Source organism: Chelon labrosus (genome assembly GCF_963514085.1).
Source record: "Chelon labrosus genome assembly, chromosome: 9".
In the NCBI taxonomy this organism is placed as follows: domain Eukaryota; kingdom Metazoa; phylum Chordata; class Actinopteri; order Mugiliformes; family Mugilidae; genus Chelon; species Chelon labrosus.
In genome coordinates, this window is record NC_140359.1 from 29,110,387 (window position 1) to 29,123,551 (window position 13,165).

The 13,165-nt window shown below is 43.4% G+C and overlaps 1 protein-coding gene across 1 annotated transcript; it reads left to right on the forward strand.

Moving 5' to 3' along the window:
• Nucleotides 1-559: 559 nt before the first annotated feature.
• On the forward strand, nt 560-5,363 carry rnf214 (ring finger protein 214). The gene is made up of 7 exons (XM_084552323.1): nt 560-696; nt 777-991; nt 1,424-1,653; nt 1,738-1,871; nt 2,903-3,131; nt 3,218-3,427; nt 4,405-5,363. The coding sequence occupies exons 2-7, from the start codon at nt 787-789 to the stop codon at nt 5,191-5,193; spliced, it is 1,797 nt and encodes a 598-aa protein (XP_084408449.1). The 5' UTR covers nt 560-696; nt 777-786; the 3' UTR covers nt 5,194-5,363.
• The last annotated feature ends 7,802 nt before the right edge of the window (nt 5,364-13,165 follow it).

The following is a 13,165-nucleotide window of genomic DNA, read 5'->3' on the forward strand; positions in this document are numbered from 1 at the left end:
ACAATTATATATTGTTGGTTTATTAGTTTTTTTATTGTTACTATTGTTATATTATTATTATTGTTGATATCATCAGAGATATAATTATTAGATGTTTTTTAAAACATACTTTTTTTGTATTATATTTGTTTTACACATTGTGAGTTTATTCATTTATTATTTTTTCTCTCCTTACAGAAATAAATCAGCAACTATAACAAGTTCTGTTTTTATTTAATTCTCAACAGTAAATAGTTAGATACATCAGAGAACATGCAAGAAAAAAAAAATAATGCGTAATTTAGCAATTTATGCTAATTGCTAAAACAAATATCGGTTTTAGTTACAACTTTTATCCATGTTATGTTTTTTTATTGGACTTTAAATTAATAAATATTCCACTTTGAATAATAAATATTAATATTAACACACATTACATTCCGTCTCCGTGACAACTGCCGATTAAAAACCAAAGAAGAAGAACAACTTCCGCTTTCATATACGATCTTTGCAGCGAAGGCTATGGCGGGGACGCTGGAAAAGGTGAAGCGTTTCCGCCGGACCATATTTATGGGCGCACCATCGTTTCCGTGTAGTTTACCACCAGGTCTCTGATTTAGAAAGTAAACCAGTTTAATATCAGCTAAAACAGAGATTTGTTTATTTAAAGGACCTTAAAAGAGTCGAGGGAGCTCTGACTCTGTCATCGTTAGCTGGGTAAGTGTTTAGCTAACGCGCTGTGTTTACGACTGAAACCTTGAACGAGCAGTGTTTTGACTTAAGTTTCGTTTCTGTAGTTCTGTTAGCATGGATGCTAGCTTGGAAACGGCTAAGGTGGGCTCAGAGGAAGAAGAATGCGAAGTCCAACATCTAACAGAGGAGGAAGAGGAGGAGGAGGAGGAGGAGGAGGGTGAGGGTGAGGAGGTGGTAGAGTGGGTGGATGAAGAGGAGGAGGAGGAGGAAGACCTGGACCTACAGCTGGAGCAGGAGTTAGCTAACATGACACTAGAAGGTAAATATGTCCCTTGACTATATTTTTCTATTATTATTATTATTGTTATTATTAAATTTTCTTTATTCTTTAAATGTTTTTTTTTAAATATTTTATTTATTTATTTTTATTTATTTTCTTTGTTTATGGGTTTGTTTATTTAGACTCTTATTTTTTATTTTATTTCCTGTCTAGTACTTATTGTAAGTTCATTGGTTTATTAATGTATTATTATTATTATTATATTTTTTCTATTTTTCTAAATAAATTATATTTGATTTGTTTTTATTTATTATGTTTGTTTGTGCCTTGACTCTTTAATTTTTATGTTTCCTGACCTGTTTTTATTGTTTTATTAATTATTTTTTTTGCTTTAAACTCGTCCTGTTTTATTTACTCTTTATTTTTGTTGTGATGGTGACTAGATAAACGTTAAATCTCCTCCTCTCGTAGATGGGACCCAGAACGTCCAGGCTGTGCAGACGGACAGCGTTTCGCTCGACTGCAGCGTCAACACGGAGCCCGACTGGGAGAGCCAGGTGGCGGCCATGTTGGAGTACACCTCCACCCTGACGGAGCAGCACGACAATCTGACGAAGAAGCAGAACGAGGAGGAGGTGGAGCACGAGAAGCACAAGCAGCAGCTGCAGAAGAAGAAGGAGGAGGCCATGCGGCAGCACCAGGTGGCGCTGACACACGGGGTGAACCCAGGGCGGAGGCTCCAGGTGTTGTGGTCGATAACTGACGGAGGCTTTGTGTGTTTTCAGGCGCTTATGGAGAAGATGGATTCTCTGCGGGTGAAGCTGCAGCTGAACAACTCCAAGGCCATGAGGAAGAACTTCTTGGCAAAGAAACAGGAAATGACGTCAGAGAAAAATAAAGTGAAGGACGAGAGGAACAAGTAAAGCAACCTGTTCCGTACGGTGTAACCTGATACGCACCTCCGCCAAAATGTAACCACATGTCACATCATGATGATGTAGACTACAGTCAACCGTGATTGGTTGGACAAAGCATTACCTCGTCCACACAGATGTCTTCGTTCTTACTCCATCGTGACCGACTCAGTTCCAGCCGCTACAAAAAGCCAGATTTAGAGTCGCCCGTCACGTCTGACTTGGGCCGAACCTGCGTCGTACCCTGTGGTGCACGCCATGTCGCGATGACTCATTGCAGACGACAGTCACCGTGATTGGTCTGTAAAGCGGTTCCATGTCTTGTGCCATCCACTCGGACGTATTTTATCGTTTCTGTCGCTCACATGCAACAAGAACACGCAGAGAGTTAACATGGAACGACGTAACAACTCATTGCAGTCTTGTGTGTTCGCGTTGCAATCACAGATCGATGCGTTTACACAGTGACGACCTGCGTTGAGACGTCGTGAGGAATGAATGAAGAACACGTATGCGTTTACGTAACTAGCTACACGCGTCTACAAGCCTTGGTGCGTCTATAACCGTCGATCAGGAAGTCTTTGTTGATGACATACGTAACGAAGCAGCTCCTAAGTTTCCAGTCCGTGGTTCAGAAGCAGAAGCTCCAGGATGTCGTGGTGACGTTGATATATGACGACTTTATCTGTGAGTTACAGCTGAGAAAATAAAAAGACAAATAAAAAATAAAACTACTGAAGACGGTTACATTTTTAAAAACCAAAGACTTTTCATCTGAGCATTCAAATACACAACATACATGGTGATCGAGAATCAACAACTGATCAGCTGATTCAATAGAGGCCAGGCTAGCTCCTCCTAGCTTCCTAGCCATCCAGCTAATAGTAGCTCTTCCTAGCCTCCCAGCTATTAGTAGCACCTCCTAGCTTCCTAGCCTCCCAGCTAACAGTAGCTCTTCCTAGCCTCCCAGCTAACAGTAGCTCTTTCTAGCCTCCCAGCTAACATTGAACACCCAACTCTCTGTTCTGTGGATCAGGTTGGCCAAGGAGCTGGAGGACAGCGAGAGGAGGTTGGCGGCGCTCACGGAGGAGCAGGGCGAGGAGCGACGGAGGTGGCTGGAGGAGCTGGAGGAGCTGAGGAAGGAGATGGAGCGAGTGAGGAAGGAGGCGGAGGAGGGCCAGCTGAGGGCGCTGCAGGACGAGATCACGGCTGTGGAGAAGCAGAGGGACGTGGCCATGTCCCACATCGAGGCCTGGGTGGGGGAGGTACTGACATCAGAGCCAGGTTCATTTTTCTACTCACCTGTGACGTAATGATTCATTGTGTCCTTTAACATGAGCACCTGTCCCAGGTGGGACAGTATCTGAAAGCTCTCAGGGTGGAGTTTCCTCAGCAGTATCCTCACGAGAGGCTCCAGTGGGAGAAGAAAGAGGGTGTGGTCCGGAGGAACCAGACTGAGCTCCAGAGCCGCTTCCAGGACGTCCTGCAGCAGCTGAAACAGGGTCGAGAGCTGGAGTCCCTTCCCAGGATTAATGTGCCCACCCTGCCCCCGGTCCCCATGGTGAGACATGTCTGATATGAGTGTAGATGGATACAGTAGACGCTTCCTAGCTTACTAGCTTACTAGCCTCCCAGCTAACAGTAGCTCTTCCAAGCGTTCTAACTAATAGAAGCGCTTCCTAGCTAATAGTAGCTTTTCCTAGCTTCTTAGCCTCCTAGCTAACAGTAGCTCTTCCTAGCCTCCCAGCTAACAGTAGCTCTTCCTAGCTTCCTAGCCTCCTAGCTAACCGTAGCTCTTCCTAGCTTTCTAGCCTCCTAGCTAATAGTAGCTCTTCCTAGCTTCCTAGCCTCCCACCTAACAGTAGCTCTTCCTAGCCTCCTAGCTAACAGTAGCTCTTAGCCTCCTAGCTAACAGTAGCTCTTCCTAGCCTCCCAGCTAACAGTAGCTCTTCTTAGCCTCCTAGCTAACAGTAGCTCTTCCTAGCCTCCCAGCTAACAGCAGCTCTTCCTAGCTTCCTAGCCTCCTAGCTAATAGTAGCTCTTCCTAGCCTCCCAGCTAACAGTAGCTCTTCCTAGCTTCCTAGCCTCCTAGCTAACCGTAGCTCTTCCTAGCTTTCTAGCCTCCTAGCTAATAGTAGCTCTTCCTAGCTTCCTAGCCTCCCAGCTAACAGTAGCTCTTCCTAGCCTCCCACCTAACAGTAGCTCTTCCTAGCTTCCTAGCCTCCTAGCTAACAGTAGCTCTTCTTAGCCTCCTAGCTAGTATTGGCTCTTCCTAGCCTCCCACCTAACAGTAGCTCTTCCTAGCTTCCTAGCCTCCTAGCTAATAGTAGCTCTTCCTAGCTAATAGTAGCTCTTCCTAGCTTCCTAGCTAATAGTAGCTCTTCCTAGCTAATAGTAGCTCTTCCTAGCCTCCTAGCTAACAGTAGCTCTTCCTAGCTAACAGTAGCTCTTCCTAGCTTCCTAGCCTCCTAGCTAACAGTAGCTCATGCTTGTCGACGGCTACAGCAGGCTAAAATCGTTCCATGTCTCGTCCCACAGGCCGACCTCAGATTCAAACAGGTGATGAAGTTGGTGGTTCGTCCTCAGTTCATGCCTCCCCCTCCTCACCCAGTGAACCAGCCCCTCCCACCACAGAGGCACCCACACTTCTACCAGCCGCGGCCCCGCCCCCCTCCCCCTCACCCCATGCACCAACACGTCCCCTACCACCACCACCACCACCACCCACAACACCACCCGTCCCACCCACAGTTCTTCCAGCCTCCGCCCCAGCCCCACATGAGATCGACCGTGATGGTGACCCCCCCTCTCAGCCTGTCCCCGTCTCCCCCAGTGGTTCCTTCTCCACCTCCCCCTGCTGTTGTTGCCGCTCCGGCCGCCGCCCCCTCGGCATCTGCCGGCAAACTGGACAAGGTCCTGGAGAAGCTCGGGGCGAGGTTCCCACAATGCAACAGGGCCCAGCTGACGTCACTGCTCCAGCAGGTGAAGAGCTCTCGGGGCACCTTGGCTGGCATGTCCATGGACGAGGTCATCGAGCAGGTCGGCTTCAAGCTGGCCCAAAGCGAGAGGTCGGCGCCGGGGCCCATCAGCCGGCCCATGCCGCCGGGCCCCATCAGAAGACCGACGACACCCCAGCAGCAGAGAGCCGGGGCGGTGCCACCACCGGGCGGCGCTCAGGCCCGTAAACTCTGCCTGATGTGTCAGAACCACGTGGACCCGGAGAGCCGCCACCCGCTCAGCTGCTCACACACCATCCACAAAGACTGCATCCAGGTGTGGCTGCAGTCCAGCAAGAACAACTCCTGCCCCTTCTGTCCCGGGAAGTGACGGGACCACAAACTGGGACATTTGTACAATTAGTGCCTCGTGCTTTTGACCGTCTGTTGGTTAAAATGAGTGTTTACTGTTGAGCAGCTATGTCTGTCTGTCTGTTCTACAATAAAGTGAATAAACAGAGTCTGATTCATGTTCACAGATATTCTAATTATCGCTAAATTCATCAAAACAAACAGATCTTTTCAGTGCGTCCCGTGTCGAGGTCTGAAACTACGGCTTAGTGCTAATGTTGACACGCTAACGTTGCAAATGTTGCACTGGGGAGGGTCAAATTTATCGACACAATCTGCCCTGAAGCAGGAGGGCAGGGATTAATGTGTCTATATAATAATACAGATTATAGAAACCTCCTGAAGTACTGAAGCAACATAGAAGAGATAAAAACTGCAGTTCCTCTAACGTCCACTAGAGGCTGAGACCTCCATGTTTACAGCCTGGAACTAAAACTGTTCTGGTCTCTGAAGCTAATTCAGGTAATTCTTCTCGTGCAAACATCACAGCTCTGTCTGAAGACACCATTAAATATATTATTATTGTTTTCCAGCTGATTTTAGTTTAGATTGTGGCAGTATTAAAAGAAAAAGCCAGCATAAACAAGTCAAACACGAGTTAGGCATGAACGGGATCTTTGGTCTACAGCTAGAGCATGTTAGCATGCTAAAATATGCTAAAACTAGCATTAAATGGAGAAAAACGTGTATATATCACTAGCTTTGCAGATATTTGACCATAAAATAGAGTATGTATGTTGCTAGAGGACGATCACAGATATAATAATCCTCTAACAAACATGAATGTCTGAAGTTCACAACAAATTGTAGTTCCTCTAAGGTCCACTAGAGGCTCCAGCAGTGAATTAGTCCCTGTAGACGTCCATGTTTAAAACTTAAAAGCAGAAGTAAACATGTTTGGTTTCTAGAGATAATTTCTTCACTAATGACAACTGTAGCGAACTCACCAGTTTAAATAACGGATTAAAGTCGTCACAGGCTGCCGGCCGTCTTTAGCCTCAGCTCCACTCACGCTCCACCTCTTTGACCATTTTTGAATCAGCTGGGAGTTGGATGGAGTCAGGCCAAGATGGAGACGCAACTCTGAGCTTCAAAACCATCACACCAGGAAACACGGAGGGTTCATCCATCTAGAGTCAGGCTGTGGTGTTGCAGGAACTGGAGTCTCAAGATGGCACCTAATGAAAAGGGTTGTAAACATAACCTGCATAGCTAGCATGGCTAATATGGCTAGCATGGCTAGCATGGCTAATATGGCTAGCAGCACTGCTTTCACACAGAAAACAAGAATCTTAAGAGTCTACGGTTCATTTTAGACCTGAAGCTAGTTTGCAGCAACGTAGCTCATCCGTGCAAGTTGCTCACGGTTGCGTTAACATGCTAAAGTTAGCATTTAGCATAATAAACCTCAAATCAAACTCTATACTCAGTCTATACTGCTGTTCAAACTCCCCCTCATCCGTCTACATGCTAAGCTAGGCTAACTACAGCTTAACACCATTTGTGTGTCAAAAGGAAATAAATGCATTTAAACATCAGAAAAGAAGCTTCTTCTTCCTAAAATATAACATATATAATATTAATTATAGACTGAACCAGAGAGCTGGTTTCTCTAGAGATGATGTGCTCTCTATTAAACTCACATCCAAACACTCAGACAGAGATATCAGCCTATAAACACTCCAACAAACAACCTATTGCCTTTTAAAGACTCGCCTCCAACACAAACACTCACTCTCCCTCATATCCTCTCTCCCTGCGGACGTCCCAGTCAGCCTTAATGGGAGCTCTGGGCGGTCGATGGGCGAGGTTAAAGGAGCCGTCCCGTCCCAATAAATATCACAACACAAACACAAACACACACACACGGCTGAGGATGTGTCCTGTGTATGAAATAATGACAGAGTGTGTATTTGTTTACTGTCTGAACGTCCGTCTTCCCTCTAACAAACGTTTCTCGTTTTAAAGGTTAGTCTCTCGGACCGATTTTACAGGCAGCGGCGCCAATAAGAGCTGCTCGTCTCCCGGTAACGCCGCCGTAATGAAGGAAGAACGCAGCGGAAAATAAAGACAAAATGCAGCTGAGGGCTGGAGAGGCTGTTAGGGTTGGGATCGGAGAGACGGCTCTCTGTCCTGGGAGAGGGAAGACATTTACTGTCCTCAAAGATCCAAGAAAACATGTTTAACATTTAACATTTTAGTTTTGGTAGCTTTGGCGACACCTGTGGTTACTAATGGGAACAGCACCTGTGATTAATTTAAAGTCAGACGTAATTAACTCCAGTGAAAGACGTTGAGTAGTTCTTCTAGAATCTATTTGGGCCTCCAGTTAGCGGTTAGCTAACATGTTGTATATAAAACCAACAAGACACCTTGATTATTCCAGTAAAACTACCCGAGTTAACTTATTATTAAATGTTAAAACGTCAACAACTCGCTTAGTCACGTTGTTTAAACCTCCTAGCTAAGCTAACAAGTCGGCACTGCTCCGCTAGCTTAGTTCTCTAATGCTAACCATCAAAGAAAGAACGAATAATTTGATGCTAGTAGAAGTGATTTAATTCAAATGTCTCTCCTGCGTAGTTAAACTGTTAAAAAAATCATTTTAAAAAGGTAAACCCATTAACTTGCACTTTGAATATCAACAAACTGTAAATACAAAATTAAACGTTTATAGCATTCACTGCATCCAGGCTCCTGTCACTGCCTCCATAATTTCTATCTATTTTTAAAGAGATTATAATTTATAAATTATAATAATAATATATAAATATAGAATTACAAGATGGCGCCGCCTGTATCCCCTGGAAAATAGCGTCAGTTTGGCCAATGAGAGGAAGTGGAGACGTGTAGTCCATATTTATATACAGTCTATGTTTTATTGCTTCTGGATATTGTTGTAGTTCACAGTTTGTTCACTGTTGTCTCACTGTTTTAATAAGATTCATCCCACAGCAGATTAAAACGGATTAATTAATTAAATAAACACACAATTAATGGTATTTAACTCCACCACATTATAAACACGTTTACATTTAAATCTATTGCGTGGCTGCAGTTCACAGTCAGACCTCTAGGGGCTCCTGTTAAATGTTTAAATAACTTTTATCTCCTGTGCAGCCTGGTTGTAGAGTGTGTGTGTGTGTGTGTGTGTGTGTTATAGATCCGTTGCGAGCGTCTCCAGGGTTGGGGTTCGGGGTGGGGGGACGGAGGTGGGGGGGTATTAGTGATGGTCTGCTGTGTCTCCAGTGGATCCTGTGACAGCTCTAATGTCGGTGTGATTTACAGACCGCTGGACAAACAAGCATCATTACCACAGACCTGTAAACGTGGGCCCCCGACCATCCGCTCCCAAAGTGGGGCCTGGGGACCCTCGAGGGGGGGCGGGGGGGCTTAAGAAGCTCTCAGGGGACCCCGTCGGCAAAATGAGGGAGTTTTATTTGACTATTATTTCATTCAGGAGGAGATAACAGCTGATTTAGTTTAAAGGAAAAGTTGTTGCTGAGTTTGTTTGTCAGAGCTCATTTGAGTTATTTTTTAGAAACAGTAAAGTTGATTTTCTTTTACTTCGCCGTGGCTGGCAAACCTGCAGTATTTATTTTCTGTTTAAGTTCTTGAAAGAAAACGATTTAAAGTAATGGTTTGGTTTTTTTCTTTTTTCTTGCACTGACTTCACGCTGCAGGTTTTATGAAACTGTGTCAGATCTCGGTCGAGTAACATTTCCTTGTCCCACCCAACGTCCACTCAAATGTCCTCTGTCTTTTCTGTTCAGTTCATGTCAATTTTATTTATACAGCGTTTAAAAACAATACAGACTCTTTTCAGAACCAGGCCTGAAACCTCCAGAGCAGCACTAAGACAACTAAACTCTCCTTTTACCAGGAACCTCGTGCAGAACCTTAAGCTCGTCTGCTTGAGGCTGCAAAAACATCAGGTTCACCTGGATGCCAGCAGCATGGCTATGCTTCTACACTTCTACACTTACTTTATATCCTAAAACAAGCTGAAGGGCAACTGGACTCGTAGAGTTTCTTGAAGGCATTTCATCCAAGTCTTAATAATAATAATAATAATAATACATTTAATTTATAAGCGCCTTTCAAGACACACAAGGACACTTTACAAAACACAGCTCTAAAGGACTGGTGGAGGAGTTTAGGGTTTAAATAGGAACATCTGTGGGTGTTGTGCACCTGAAAGTCACATGACAGTGGTCGGTTAACGGCCTGATATTAACCTGGAACTGGAGGAAACCAAACTTAAACTTCAAACCAGTCTGTTAGAGCTGGAGACGTGGATGAAACGTCCACTTTCTGTTTGTTCTGTTGTATTTTCTGACCTGGATGACCGAGAACCTTCACAGACGAGTTACATCTCCTCTTTACATCGTCTCTGGTTTATCTCAGAATATTAGGATCCAGTTATATTTATCACTCTAAAGGTAGAAATACAGATGAAGGCCCGAGGCTTTTATCTGACGGCTCTCCTGGGACATTTTTCGACCAATCTGGCTTCTGAAAACAGCAGAGAAATGTTAACTGCCCTGTTGTTATTTCAGGCCCGTACATCTCCCGCCTTCACAACTTTTAAGAAATTGGGGAAAAGAAGAAAAAAAAAATCAATCATCAGTTTGAGTGTAAGACTCGTGTATTTCTGACATTTTACAGAACATCATCAACGATCGGCCTCGTCTCCGGGGGTCACAAACCGCCTCTGGAACCAGGAGGGTAAAAAAAATAGAGCCCACTGTCAATTACAGAGGCAGGAAAATTAAAATAAGACACCGGTTTACTGCAGGTTATTCACGATATGTGCTCTGAGTGCGTCCGTCCTCCGGGGACGAGCGGTCTGAAGGCCGAACAAACACTTTAACAAGGCGCCGCTGCTGTTTTCATGCTCGGAATCAACAAAATCGACCGCGTGACAGAGGAGCTAAATGCCAAACGGCTGCTGAGGAGCAAAAAAGATGCTGCTGCTGCTGCTGCTGCTGCTGGAGGTTTGAGTCTGAGGCTGGAGATTAAACACTACAATGGTGCCCCCTGCTGACCCTGCGGCGGAACTACAGACCAGCAGGAGGAGTAAAACATCTGGTTAATATCTGGGAAACTAGTGTTTAACGCAAAATACATCAGAGACGCTTACAGACATACCTCAAGGTTAAATTATATCAATTGTAAAAATACAAAAACATAAGCTGGAGCTCCTATAGTCTATTCATGGCTTTGGAAACAGTGAAATAGTTTTTTTTATATAAAACAATTTATAAAATTTTAAAGGCTTAACATTAACTTAAGATTTAACTTAACTGTAGTTAAAACAAAAGCACGTTTTGAAAATGAATTAAAATTTAAAGACAATGAAAATGGAGGCGATTGTGTTTAATTTAAATTTTGCTTAACTTAAGTTTTTGTTGCCTTTTCGTTTAGTCTACCACATCTGGAAAATGTAGGCAGAAAAAATAGTTTTTTTTATTATAAGTTTATTATTATTATTTTTTATTATGTTTAGAAACTGACCGTGGCTTTTCAGCTGAGCATTCTCTTTATGTTTAATTATATTTAAACAGACAATCATCACTTATTTAGGATTCTTTAACCAGCTCCTTCATGAAACATCACTTCAACTAGTTATGGTCTGAAACATAAGACTGTAGTAAAAGTGGACGCCATGACAAGTGAAGCCAAAGCACGTGGAGCGCCCCCTGGTGGTTGGCTGCAGTATTGCTCACATGAGCCCCGCCCCCCTCCATGTTAGTGGAGGGGGGCACATCAAACAAACATTTTTTTCATTTTTTCAAGAATGGTTTCTGTCATTTTAGGCAGTTAATATAATTATTTTTCGATATAGAAACAGGATATGACGTCATGATTGACAGCTGCTAATTGCTAACCCATCTCAAGGATCTGAGGGATCTTGCATTTAGTTTTTCTGTCAGTTAAACTTTAGTTTAGTGAGATTATCTGTGAATTAATGAAAACAACGCTCCAACGTTAGCTCTGTGGTGATTAGCATTTACAAAGTCTGGATCCATGCAACATTCTCTCAAAGAGCAGTACTGACCAATCACCAGTGAGTCACTGATCACAGTCTGGATTCAAACTCAGAAGCTGGCGCCGCCCGTATCCCTGGGATACCAGCATCAGTTTGACCAATGGGAGACAGAGGCGTCCATGTTTTTCTACAAGTGTTCACCTGAATGGAATTAAAAGGCCTGAATCAATCCACATCAGATCTACATCAGACTCTGACTGACAGGATGATGGTTGATGTTGTAGTTGACCTACAGAACGATGAAGGTCTGAACAGGAACACACTGTTGAGCTACAGTCATTACTCTCTGTAGCTGCTTTCTGAGGAGATCTGAACGTCAGGTAATCTGATCCAACTCTGTCAGGATGTTTCCAGATCGACTCAGACTTCTTCATCAGCAGCAGAAACGCTCCTCTTCCTCTTTGCTCCCACTGATCTTAACGCTGGGAGATAAATCCAGATGACCAGATACCTTGAGTCAGAAAGTCTAAAAGTACATCTGAATATTGTTCCGGAGTCATGATGCTCCTTTAGACCAAAAGAACAGATCTGAAATCACTGATGGAGACTACTTCTGCTTCATGTTCTTCATCATACTCATCTTCTTCAACATCATCATGTTCCCCTTTTGTGTGGTTTTCATCTTCTTCTTGTCCTTCATCATGTTCTTCTTATTCTTCATCTTCTTCTTCTCTCTCTTCTTCTTCATCTTCTTTATCATCATCATCTTCTTCTTCATGTTCTCCTTCTTAGTCATCTTCTGCTTCTCATTCTTCTTTGTGTTCTTCTTCATCATCTTGTTTATCCTTTTTCATGTTCTTCATCTTCTCCTTCATCATGTTCTTCATAATCTTCATGTTCTCCTTCTTTTTTTGTGGTTTTCATCATCTCCTTTGTGTTCTTCTTATTCATCATCTTCTCTTCTTCATCTTCTTTATCATCTTCATGTTCTCCTTCTTAGTCATCTTCTTCTTCTTCATTATCTTGTTTCTCCTTCTTCATCTTCATCATCTTCTCCTTCTCGTGTTTTTCTTCATCATCTGCTTCTCTTTCTTCTTCTCCATGTTCTTCATCTTTTTCATCATCATCTTCTTCGTCTTCCTCCTCACCTTCAAAACTTTCTGGTTTCATATGAATCTAATAAACACTGGTTTCTTCTTTACTAACTCACCTTACAAAGGTGAATTTTACTTGTTTTGCATTTTTTTATTTTATTTAAAAAAAAAAAAAAACGTTTTGAAATCAACTCTTATTTATTAATGTTCTATTTTACAGTTTAAAACCAAACTTGAAACACCCAAGAGGGACACGGACCCACCAGGTTCCTCATGTCTAATATGAACTTTCTCTTTTTCAGACAACAGAATAAAAGGTTTATTTATTTCATCCAGTTTCTGGACGATGAAGGAGAATCAGAGAAGAAACAAAACCTGAAAGTCAAGTTTGGTTCTTCGAGGTCTCGTGATGTTCTCAGCGAAACCCAAAATGCAAATGTTGGAGTTTGATCTGCATGTGGAGGACGTCTGTGTCCGTCCCGAGGCCTCTGAGGAAGACGAATGGTGTTTATATATCAGCGGGTCTGGAATCAGCTCAGGACGCCGTCTAATTACCGTTTTTTCTTTCTTAAAGGTTGTATTTATTAGTATCCATCATCGCTGTCGTTACATCAATTAATGCCGTTTGACGGAGGCTGAGGAATTGTCACCCTCCTCCTCCTCCTCCTCCTCCTCCTCCATCCTTCACAGGCAGAAGAACCTCCTCTCCTTCTCTTTGGCATTAAAGGCCTGTCATCCCAGCATGCCGCGGGGGCCCTCCGTCCACAGCCCAGCGGTGTCAATTAAATTTGATTGACTGAGTAAAAGAAGCACACAAATAGGCCCAAACAACAAGACACAAAAATCTATACATGACTCCGCATCAC